At 40.3% G+C, this 12,205-nt stretch overlaps 1 protein-coding gene across 3 annotated transcripts in view; it reads right to left on the bottom strand.

Annotated features, from left to right (window-relative positions):
* SOAT1 (sterol O-acyltransferase 1) overlaps positions 1-12,205 on the bottom strand; it is a 57,604-nt gene that overhangs the window by 39,170 nt on the left and 6,229 nt on the right. The window contains exons 2-3 of one of the 3 annotated variants that reach the window (XM_060088548.1): positions 5,121-5,215; positions 4,645-4,773 (exon numbers count right to left, since the gene is read on the bottom strand). In XM_060088548.1, the coding sequence (XP_059944531.1) occupies positions 4,645-4,765 (121 nt within the window). In that variant the 5' untranslated portion in view covers positions 4,766-4,773; positions 5,121-5,215. Of the gene's footprint in view, positions 1-4,644; positions 4,774-5,120; positions 5,258-12,205 lie in introns of all 3 variants that reach the window. The other 2 variants (XM_060088547.1, XM_060088549.1) reach the window with 2 other exon arrangements.

Raw genomic sequence — 12,205 nt, forward strand, 5'->3', positions numbered from 1 at the left:
TCCTCATCCTCATTAAACTTGCTGCAAGGAGTTCCCTGGTGGCCTAGTGGTTAGAATTCCAGGCTTTCAATGACAGGCCCCGGTTCAATCCCTGGTCAGGGAACTGAGATCCCACAAGCCGTGCAGGATGATATCATATATCACTTATATGTAGAATCTAAAATGTGATACAAATGAACTTATTTACAAAACAGAAACAGACTCACAGACATAGAGAACAAACTTCTGATTACTAAAGGGGAAAGGGGGTTAGGGAAGGATAAATCAGGAGTTTGGGATTAGCAGATACAAACAATTATATATAAAATTGTTATATATAAAATTCCCTGGAGGTCCAGTGGTTAGGACTCGGGGCTATCACTGGTGTAGGCCCAGGTTCGATCACTGGTTGGGGAACTAAGATCCTGCAAGCTGTTCAGTGCGGCCAAGAATTTTTTAAAAATAAGAAGAGGAAAAAAAAAAAAAAAGATAAACAAGGTCCTACTGTATACCAAAGGGAACTATATTCAATATCCTGTAATAAATCATAATAGAAAAGAATATGAAAAAGAATATACATATATATAACTGAACCACTTTGCTGTACACCCGAAACACAACATTGTAAATCAACTGTACTTCAATTAAAGATTTAAACATTAATTAATTAATTAAATTTTAAAAATCAAGGCCTACTTATAGTGACTAAATTCCTAAAGATGACTAAGGAGTACTAGGCAGTGATGAATCACCATTTTTCAAGTTTCACTTCTTTTAACTAGCATTTTCTTTGTCTCCTTGTGGTAAGTACAGAATTAGCTAATGTGTAGGCACTGACTAGCAGGTTTTTACTGCCTAGAGAAGTTCAAACTCATTTTAAAATCCTGATTATTTTCTAAAAAACTCTCATTGACCATGCCTTAGAAGATCTTCATCCCAGCTTCACCTTGCTCTCCATAGAGATATAAGTAATCCAAAAGAGTCATGTGAAAGCCATCTTTATGTCTAAGGATGGTTGGGTTTAGGAGTAATCCTTGAAAGAATCAATCATTTATCAATCTTAGAAGCAAAAGAGGAGATTAAAAAAAAAAAGTATAATCCATCTATAGGGACTTCCCTAGAGGTGCAGTGGTTAAGAATCCGCCTGCCAATGCAGGGGACACAGGTTTGATCCCTGGTCCAGGAAGACCCCACGTGCCACAGAACTAAGCCCGTGCGCCACAACTACTGAAGCCCGTGCGCCTAGAGCTCATGCTCCGCAACAAGAGAAGCCACTGCGATGCGAAGCCTGTGCACAGCAATGAGGAGTAGTCCCCGCTCGCCGCAACTAGAGGAAGCCCGTGCACAGCAACGAAGACCTGACACACCCAAAAATAATTTTTTTTTAAGAAGTATAATACATCTAAATCCTCTATTGCTCCATCGACCTCAAAAACCTTTCAAAATTGTCTACTAATCACATGTGTACACTGCTACAGAGAAAGGAATCTGAACTAGAAATGAGGGTCAGTATATAAATATCATACAGAAAAGGAGATTTAATAGATAATGTTGAAACAACTGGCTGGTCATTTTGAAAAACTGTCAAATTAGATCCCTAGCTCACTTATTATTCAAAATAAATTTCAGATGGATCAAATATTTGAATTTTAAAAATCCCAGGGCTTCCCTGGTGGCGCAGTGGTTAAGAATCCACCTGCCAAAAAATAAAAAAATAAAAAAATAAATTAAAACAAACCAAAAAAAAATAGAAAAAAAAGAATCCACCTGCCAATGCAGGCGACATGGGTTCGATCCCTGGTCCGGGAAGATCTCACGTGCCGCAGAGCAACTAAGCCCATGTGCCACAACTACTGAGCCTGAGCTCTAGAGCCCATGCACCACAACTACTGAAGCCCATGCACCACAACTACTCAAGCCCGCGTGTCTAGAGCCTGTGCTCTGCAACAAGAGAAGCCACCGCAATGAGAAGCTTGTGCACCACAATGAAGAGTAGCCCCCGTTCACCTCAACTAGAGAAAGCCTGCCTGCAGCAACGAAGACCCAACACAGCCAAAAATAAATAAACAAAATACATAAATTAATAAAAAAACATAAAAGTAAAAAAATTCATCCATCTTCCTTTTTCATAATCTTGGATGATTTCTAAGCACAACAAGAAATCTAAAAGCAATAAAAGAAGTATGTGATTACATTAAACAGTAAACATGTTAAGGCACACTATAAGCAAAGTCAAAAGACAAACAGCTAGTTAAAAAATATTCACAGTACATGACAGTCAAAGGGCATAATTTCCTTACTATAGAAAGAGCTCTTCACAAAAATAAAAGAAAAATACTAACCATCTGATAGGGAACAAAAATGGGCAAAGGAAATGGATGGGGCTTTTGAACAAAAAATATAGTAAATATATGGAAAAAGTTCTCTGCCTCACTTATAATTTATAAGAACAAATTTATGCTGTATACTATGCTGTTTTTCACCCGTGAAATCAGCAAGTTTAAAAAAAGATTGGTAAGACATACTGACAAGAGTACAGGGAAACAATATAGATGGGAGTATACACTGGTGTAACATTTTTAAAAAGAAATTTAGTATATCTACATTTTAAAAGCAAAAACTCTTTGATTCAGCAATTTCACTTTAAAGAATGTAGCCTACAAGTACACTAGCACAAGTAAGCAATGATACCATTTCAAGGATGTCCTCTGCAGCACTGTTTAGAATACTGAAACCCTGGAAGCAACCCAAATGCCCATCCATAAGGGACAAGTTAAATTACCAAGCATTTGTGCAACAGAAATACTACACAGATATCTTTAAGAGAATTACACTTCATATACTGAATAAAAAGATGTCTAAGATTTACTAAGTTTAGAAAAAGCAAATTGCAGAAGAGATCCCAAATATGATCCCACATGTAGGAAAAAAAAAAGCAGAACATGATTACTTAAGGGAAGATTACTTCTGAATTCTTTTCAGAGTATATATTACTTCAACTTTTAAAATTCATAAGCATATCTCGGCAATTTGTTTCTTAATGAAACCAAACTATCTTGTATTTCTTGAATGAGGACAATTGAAGAGGAAATAGCCCCAATCTATTTATCACAAGGACAACAGGTTGAAATCTTAAAGGTGTATTATGGGTAATCTACAAAAGCAATAAATGGATGTACCAATCACAACTGGTCTGTAATTTTTAAGCTATAAACAGATTTCTAGTCCATAATCAAAATAATCCAGAACTGGACTTCCCTGGTGGCGCAATGGTTAAGAATCTGCCTGCCCATGCAGGGGACACGGTTCGAGCCCTGGTCCGGGAAGATCCCACATGCCGCGGAGCGGCTGGGCCCGTGAGCCATGGCCTCTGAGCCTGTGCGTCCGGAGCCTGTGCCCCGCAACGGGAGAGGCCACAACAGAGAGGCCCGCGTACCACAAAAAAAAAAAAAAAAAAGACAATGTGAATTAGCACCCAGTCCCTAAATCATGGAAGGGGAAAGTTTCTCCCCAATGTTGGCTTACCCTTTTGCACAAATTTCACATTTTATATCACATTAAAACTAGTCCATATGCCAATATAAATATTTCATAAATAGCTAATTAAGAGTCCAACCATCAATAAACTACATTATGCAGACTTAAGCAACATTTATATTCCTGGATCCAGCTGCTGTATTTAATTTACAATTAAATTTAAGTAGAAAAAGCAAAAGCTTTTCTTTATGAAAGAAGTCTCAGGATGCCAAAGACAACCTGTCTCAGAAAGTTCCACACCTATTTGTTAACCAAACAAGCCTCAAATTTCAAATCCTCATTGAAATCAAACCTATACAAATGTCACTGCAAAAATAAATAGCCTGATGCAATAGATGACATCAGTTGGAGTTGTGTTTACAGGTCTATCAATCTTAAGCACAAACCTTGACCTTAACAAGTACTGTGTCATAGTCTTCTCTGTATTCATGTTAAGCAAACTTGGACATGAGAACTAACAAAACTCTCCCAAGATTTATAACCTAGTATTGAATTAACTAGGTTAGGTACCCTGCTAATTACTCTCATGCTCATTACACCTATTAAAAGAGTAATTAGTAGCACTTATTTATAACAATCTAATTACGCTAATGGCAGGAGAGGGGTTCTCATTCACTTAACTTGGAACTCCATGAGGGCAAACACATCTGTATCAATCACTGCTGTAGCCCCAACACCTAGCAGGACACCAATAATTATTGACAGGTTAGGTAGTTGAAGGAATGAATAAATGAATGAATGATGTCTAAAACATAGTAGATACCCCAAAAATGTTCAATGAATTAATTTAAAAGGGCTTACTTTCTAGTTTCTTCGTTACCAGATATATAAAACTAAATTAAAGCATACACTGCAAACTCCACTTACATCAATAAAGCTCACCTCTATGAGAGGTGCAGCAATTTACACACCAGTGCCACCAGCAGTATCTAAAGCAGCTGTGACTGGCAACTAAACCAAATTGTTCCTTTCTATTCTCTTAATCAATTTATTTTTCTCCCCTGCACTTTACAGTGCCTACCAGCATATCCATTTATAAGAGAGCTAAAGAGATGGCAATCCTTGTTCTAGAACACTGAATTTGCTGCCTATTTCATTAATTCACCTCAGAAACAGTAAAGGCCTCACCATTACTAGGTGCCTCTTGGGACTCCTCTGTACAGTCTCTCTGGCCTTCTTCCTTTTCCTCAGCATGTTTACTGGACTTTGACAGCCGTTTTCTTACAGACATCTTCTCTTCGCCCACCATCGTGTTGTCTAGGAAAGAAGATATAAAAAGCTTTAAGTATCTGGCTTAGGCAAATTTCACAATATCACCATATTTTTAGGGGAGGCAACAAATGATATATTCTCTTCCTTTTGTTTTACTTTAATCACATTTAAGCATTTTCCGAGTATAAGATACTATAACAAATATGAAGAAATTGGTCTTTATAAAGTAATTGGCTGGTTTCAAAACACAGCCTCCATTCTTAAAGAAAATTTAGTTGAACAAACAAGGCATAAGTACATGAAGAATTAAGAATTAAATAAAAGTTAAGTACAAAGATGCCACAAGGTAGAGCACAATCAATAGTCAAGTCAATGGTAAAAACAATACATACCTGAAGTGCAGAGACAGAAGAGATCATTAAGAGGTGCAAAGGTTTCACAGAACAGAAGGTATGTGACCTGAGTCTTGAAGGACGAGAATGGAGCACTTCATGGGTGAGAAAGGATGAAAACAAGGTCCTTGTAAGCCCTGTTCAGGGGACCATGACTGATCAGACTACTTCACCAGAGGACAAGAAACAAGCTTTTGTTGAGTAATTACTACCAGGACTCTGCTTCAAGTTTTCTCATCTGATCTTCAAAACTCTGCAAAAAACCTGTTGCTACTGTTGGTTCATAGATGAGAAAAAGTAAGGCTCCAGGTAGTTACTGCCAATGCCTTCCACCCACACACCAGGAACATACCAATGGCTGAACAAGCTGAGTTTATCAGGAATGCACATCACGGGAAACTGTGGGGCATCTTGGTAAGAGAATATTAGAAAGGACTTATTTAGGATTTGGATTTGACTAAGTGATTTTGGGGGAGAGCCCAAAGAAGCGGGGGTTCACTCTGGCTTGAGTGCTGGCAGAAAGCGAGGACAATTTGCTGACTGGGTATACCAACAAATCTCTGTGGGGAGGCAGACCAGAGGGAGGCTAAAGCTGTAATTTGTAAAGCATCAACAATCATTCCCAGTAGCCTGGAGAGGGGAATGTTGGGTATTTTGTGACTTGGACAACATTCATGTCTTTACCTGTGTTAAGACATTATTATAACATGGTCTTATTCTTGTCTTGACCCATCATATTCAAAGAATGGCTTTGTGTGATGCTGATGTTCAGTGAAACCGCTTGTGTTCAACAGAATACCCAGAAGACCTAGCTCTTAAGTTCCAGGCTAGGTCACAGCAACACCAAGGCCTAGCTGACTGCACCAGGGCAGCTCCAGGACACCAAGAGCTGTTTGCTTCTTCTTATTACAGTAACTTGCCCAAGTCCACAAAGCTAATGGAAGGGTCAGATTTGAACCTGGGTCAGATCCAAACTACAAACACCACCCACTATTTGGATTTTTTTTTTTTTTAAGTTGGTAACAGAAAAGTGGTGAGGAAAAAAGACTTGAAAAAAAGAACTGGGGTCATACTGTAAAGGCCTAACAAATTAGGACTTTTTTCAGTTAGGCAGTAGTGAGACATTTTAAGCACTGAAAAATATAATCAAAATCAAATTTTAGGCAGATCAATATCAGGACAGTACAAGGTTTACTCCAAAGCAGTGTTTTACTATGTAGAAGTTTTCAGCAGTCTGAAGCAAAACATAATGAAGTATTCACTACATTATTTTTAAAATTCTAAGATTATGGTCTTTTTAAATGGTTATGTTTAAATGTCCTTTTCTGTATGAAATGGAGTACATGGTGAGCTTGATTGTTTTCTTAAATATCACTGCTTGGCAAAGTAAAAATCTGACAAATCTAAATCAGTTTCCTTCTATTTTTTTCCGAAATCAAATGAAACAGAATTATGGAATAGTAAATGAATATATCAAGTAGAAATTTAGGAGACCAATAAGATCCAATTAAAAAGAGGAACCTAGGGGCCTCCCTGGTGGCGCAAGTGGTTGAGAGTCCGCCTGCCGATGCAGGGGATACGGGTTCGTGCCCCGGTCTGGGAGGATCCCATATGCCGCGGAGCGGCTGGGCCCGTGAGCCATGGCCGCTGAGCCTGCGCGTCCGGAGCCTGTGCTCCGCAACGGGGGAGGCCACAACAGTGAGAGGCCCGCATACCGCAAAAAAAAAAAAAAAAAAGAGGAACCTAGGAAAGAGGTCAGGGCAACTGGTAAATTTTAAAATAATTTGTGTAACAGTGACAGAGGAAGCCAGAAGAACATCTAATTCTCCAACAGAAAAGATTAGAGAAGTGAGAACTGACAATAAACTCTGAGGGATGCCTTCAAGTAAGACAACAAGAAGTAGAAAAGAAATCAGGGACAAAAACAGAAAAAGAAAAGATGCAAAAAGAACAAAGATGTTTCAAAAAGGAATTATACAGGAGTTAATAGTGTGGAATTAAAAGTAGGGACTCTACTTCTGAGTGCTTATGTGTTTTACGTGTATGATTATTTTAATCTCTATATAATCTTTAAAGTAGGTACTACTACTTTATTCCCCCAATATTGTCTTTGGTCACCATGTCTTCCCATACACTCTTCTGTCTCTAGAAAGCTGTTTCTCCTCTGCCCTTTCTAGCTATCTTACTCACCATTCAAAGTAACAGTCCCAGCAGCAGCAGTAATAACAACAGTTTTGACTTAATGAGCAGCTGTTTTGTCCCTACCAGACACTGTGCTGCTAAACCCTGTAAATTTTCTTATTCAACCTTTACAATTTCAGAGGTAGGCATTAGCTCATCTTACAAGTGAGAAAAATATAGGTTAGGGAGGTGATTTAATTTGCTCCAAATCATATAATTCTCCAACTGCAGACAGGGATTCAAAATCATAACTACTGGATTCCACAGCCTACACTGTAAACACCAGATGGCCTTGACTCACCTCCTCTGCTAAGGTTTCTTTGACCACCATCTCTCACCTCACCCTCCTCTGTGGTCCAATTGCACCCTGTACATCCTGTCACACTAAGATACTCAGTGAGCAATACTACCTGCCTCTTACACTCAGCATAAGCTTCTTAAAGACAAAGACTAAATGGTATCTTCTCTTGGAATTCCCAAAATCTAGTGGGGTGTATCTGGAATATGATAGGTATATATTAGTACAGAAAGTGATGTACCAGTTAATACCATAACCAATTATTCTGAGTAATAAGTTCTCTAAACTCAGAGAATCAAGAGGAAAATATATGCTGGGAGAATGCCAATGAGCATCATCTTCACTGTTAACAGCTTTATACCTTCTACTCAACAATAAGACCTACAACAATCGTTCTTAATTGGGGGTGCGGGGGGCCCCCTAGACTAAGGGTATGCAAAAGCTACTTTGAATATTTCAGTAACTGAAATAAACAATTATACATTTATCACATAAAGCAAGCAAGCAATACAGGCTAACTAAAACAATGTTACTTTGCTTTTGGCTGAGACTGTGTCAACCCAGTGAGAAATCAGTTCTCTCTTGCTGATTAAAAGGTGAAAAGAAGAGGTTAAAAAAAAATTTAAACCAAGTTTGACAAACAAATGCTGTCAAACAGGCAAAAAGGAAAAAAAAAATCTAAGCCTGGGTACCCTGTAGAATAATGAAAAAATTAAAAGGAGTCCTTGGTGATGAGATTGGGAACCATCAACCTAGTTTACAGAATAAAACCTGACTTCAAAAGCTAAAGCACAGGGTTTCCCTGGTGGCGTAGTGGTTGGGAGTCTGCCTGCCGATGTGGGGGACGCGGGTTCGTGCCCCGGTCCGGGAGGATCCAAAATGCCGCAGAGCTGCTGGGCCCGTGAGCCATGGCCGCTGAGCCTGCGCGTTCAGAGCCTGTGCTCCGCTCGGGAGAGGCCACGGCGGTGGGAGGCCCGCGTACTGCAAAAAAAAAGCTAAAGCACAGGTACTGAGTTTACACAATTACACTGCCATAGATCCATCGACATTTTAGAACTGAGCAAAAGAAGAAAACACTAACTCTTCATAAAAAGCTTTATGTCATAGTCTATGTTATTTGGCCTCAATTTCCTCCATTAGCAGGAAGAGAGAACCATAACACAGCGGGGAAAGCACAAGATTTGGTATCACAACACCAAGAGGTAACTTAACATCTCTGCTCCATCATATTGCATCCTCAGGTAAATCCTCCAACCTCTCGATCTGTTTCTTCATCTAGAAAGTTTAAAATACTACTGCAGGGCCTCCCTGGTGGCGCAGTGGTTAAGAGTCCGCCTGCCGATGCAGGGGATACGGGTTCGTGCCCCGGTCTGGGAGGATCCCTATATGCCGCGGAGCGGCTGGGCCCGTGAGCCATGGCCGCTGGGCCTGCGCATCCGGAGCCTGTGCTCCGCAACGGGAGAGGCCACAACAGTGAGAGGCCCGCATACAGCAAAAATAAAAAAAATAAAAAAAATAAAAATAAAAAAAATAAAATACTACTGCACACACACAAAGATAATACACACTAGAGTGCCAATATTCTATTAACAACCTAGCTTAAAAATTAAGTGAATCTGATCCCTACATATCTATGCCCTGTACACTAAATGACACAAAGTCATATCATCCCTCAAATTCTACTTGTGTTTGCTCTTAATATGTGCTAGATGAGGGTAAATAAAGTTCCGTAATTATACACTTTCTCAAATGCAGCTCAAACACCACGTGGCTTCCAAGAAAGCATTAACAAATTTTGTTATTATCACACATACAGACGTTAGGAAGGATAACTATTACTTATGCCTCAGCTCAATTTTAACCAAATCCTCATATCATGTAAATCATAAGATTATGAGATGATGTCTGAATTGAGCTCCTCCTGCCATGCATGTAACGGTGCATGGCTGTTGCGGCAGAAAATGGAGGGAAGTTACAGTAATGCTCAGTTCAACTGTTCCTTCTCTACACAGACGGATCACCTTGGCCTCTGTGTAGAGAGCAGACCACAAGGAGGGCAAGAGTGTCAGAAAGGGACACCCTGGCAGTCCTCCTCCTAGCAGACTCCTGCAATCATCCAGGTGAGATGAAGGAGAGCTGAACTTTCTGACCACTCATTCAGGACTGTGAATCCACCCCCTTACCAATCTAGACACTAGCTAGCCAGACTACTTTAGCTGTTGCAAAGTCAAAACTTCAAACTGTAATTAATGCTAAGTGGTGTCTAGGTGCTGACGTGGGTCACTGCCCTTATATGTGAGGTGTACCATAGGTTTTTCTTGCCCTCCTGTTAACACAGGAGGGGAAGTGATCCTCCTCGTTTCCTCTTACTTCCGGGTCACCGTTCCTTGTTCCCTTCCTTAAATACCTCAGCCAGATTATTACACCTGATACTTCTCGTTGTTGTATGTTCTGTCTTCCTGATCACTCCCCTCCTTTACTGAGGATGGGAACACCTCACTCACTCCCCCTTTCTCCCTTCCACCAATTCTTCCACACTTCTTTCACTTCAACATTTAGGTACTAGATCCAAGCTCCTGGCCTCCAAGCTCCTTGACCTCCTCCTTTCTCCAAAAAGCTGTTCCTATGTCCCAGTCATATCTTCCCCTAGAACTTACTGTTACCAACAACTGCAGCATGTCCATAATTTTAATTTCTAGCGTCTATTAACCCTCTGATCACCACCAGTTCACTTACTGTGATACCCTCCTTTCCTCAGCAGGTCCAGACTTCCCTGAGCTCCAGACTCCTATCCAAAGGCCCACTGGACACCTTTATGTAGGTACATGTCTTACAGGCATCTCAAGCTTTAACATGACCAAAACTGAACTACTGATGTTCCCTCCAATTCCATTCTTCTGTCTTTTCTAATTCAGTTAATGGAACTAGCAGTCAGTCTTTGCCCAGATTAAAAACAAAAATCCCGAAGTTATCCTTGATTCTTTACTTTCACTTAATCAATCCAACAGCAAGTCCATTTTACTCTGCCTTCAAAATATATACCCCATTCTAAACTTTTCACCACATCCATCACCTTCACCACAGTCTAAGCCACCGCCACCTCTCACTGTAGTAGCCTAACTGGTCTCTCCTCATCTTCTCCCTTCTGGTCACACAGGGCTCAGAGTACCCTTTTTCTTTTGCGGTACGCGGGCCTCTCACTGTTGCGGCCTCTCCCGTTGCGGAGCACAGGCTCCGGACGCGCAGGCTCAGCGGCCATGGCTCACGGGCCCAGCCGCTCCCGGCATGTGGGATCCTCCTGGACCGGGGCACGAACCCGCGTCCCCTGCATCGGCAGGCAGACTCTCAACCACCGCGCTACCATGGAAGCCCCAGAGTACCCTTTTAAAAGGTAAATCTGAGCAGGTCATTCCCCTGGCTCAAAATCCTTCAGGCACTGAATTCTGTCCCAAGCCCTCACCACTGTCTAGTAACTCCTCCATGATCTGCCATTCATCTCCCGAACCTCCACTTCCCACTACAATTCTCATTGCTCATTCTCATTACTTTGGCCTTCTGCTGTTTCTTGGTCAAGCCAAGTTCACTCCCACTTAAAGGTGTCCACTATTTCCTCTATCTAGATTATCTCCCCCAGACACCCTCCCTCAAGGATTTCCCCCTCACTTCATTCAAGTTCTCAAATGTCCCCTCCCCAGGGACTCCCCTATCTACCCCAGCTAAAACAAACACTCACACCCTGTTAGTCTTATCCCTTACCCTGCTTTATTTTTCTTCAGTGCACTTATTTCCCAATACATTATAGTTTTAATTGTCTACCCCACAAGACTAATCCCCATGAAAAGCAGAATTCTGACTTGTTCACCATTTTACCCAACTATCTAGAACTTTGCCTGGAACAGTCTATACTTAATACATGAATGAATGAATAGTTATCAAGCATTTTCACACACAGTAAGGAAGTAAAACAACTTCCCTTCACATGTTCATGAAACAATCATTAAGAGGATAGTATGAGAGTTGGAACTCATGTTCATTTCTAACTTTACCTGTTAACACTAAAAGATAAATATAGACCCCAGTTTGGGATTTAAGTTGTATGGATGTACATAAAAATGACCCATTCTAGAGCTTAAGACTTTTCATCAGCATCTGCCATTCTGGACCCAATTATAAACTCAGGCTGTCTAACAGACTTTGAAAAAAAGTTTGCTAACAAATGCCATGACTTTTACTTCCCTGAAAAATCTCTCAAACTTGAGAGATTTTTCTCCTGAAACAATTCAAATAATTAGAACATTATTAGAATTGCTGGTAAGTTCCTTTTAATGGGTACTTACCACTGGCTACAGTTTCTGATAAGATCTTTGTGTACACTACCTCCTTTAAACTTAACAATAACCCTGTGAGGTAGGTAATCCTGTCCCCAATTCACACAGAAAAAAGTAGTGACAACCAGAAGTATAATTATAGACAACCGTAAAGAAAGAGAACTTTAAAAGTAGGAATCAACTTTAAAAAAGAGAAAGCAAGCATAGGCCTTTTCATGTAGGGTTAAAGGGCTTATGTTTCTTATAAGTCCCCCAACACATCGTTGTATCAGAGTAGA

Source organism: Mesoplodon densirostris, chromosome 2 (assembly GCF_025265405.1).
Source record: "Mesoplodon densirostris isolate mMesDen1 chromosome 2, mMesDen1 primary haplotype, whole genome shotgun sequence".
In the NCBI taxonomy this organism is placed as follows: Eukaryota; Metazoa; Chordata; class Mammalia; order Artiodactyla; family Ziphiidae; genus Mesoplodon; species Mesoplodon densirostris.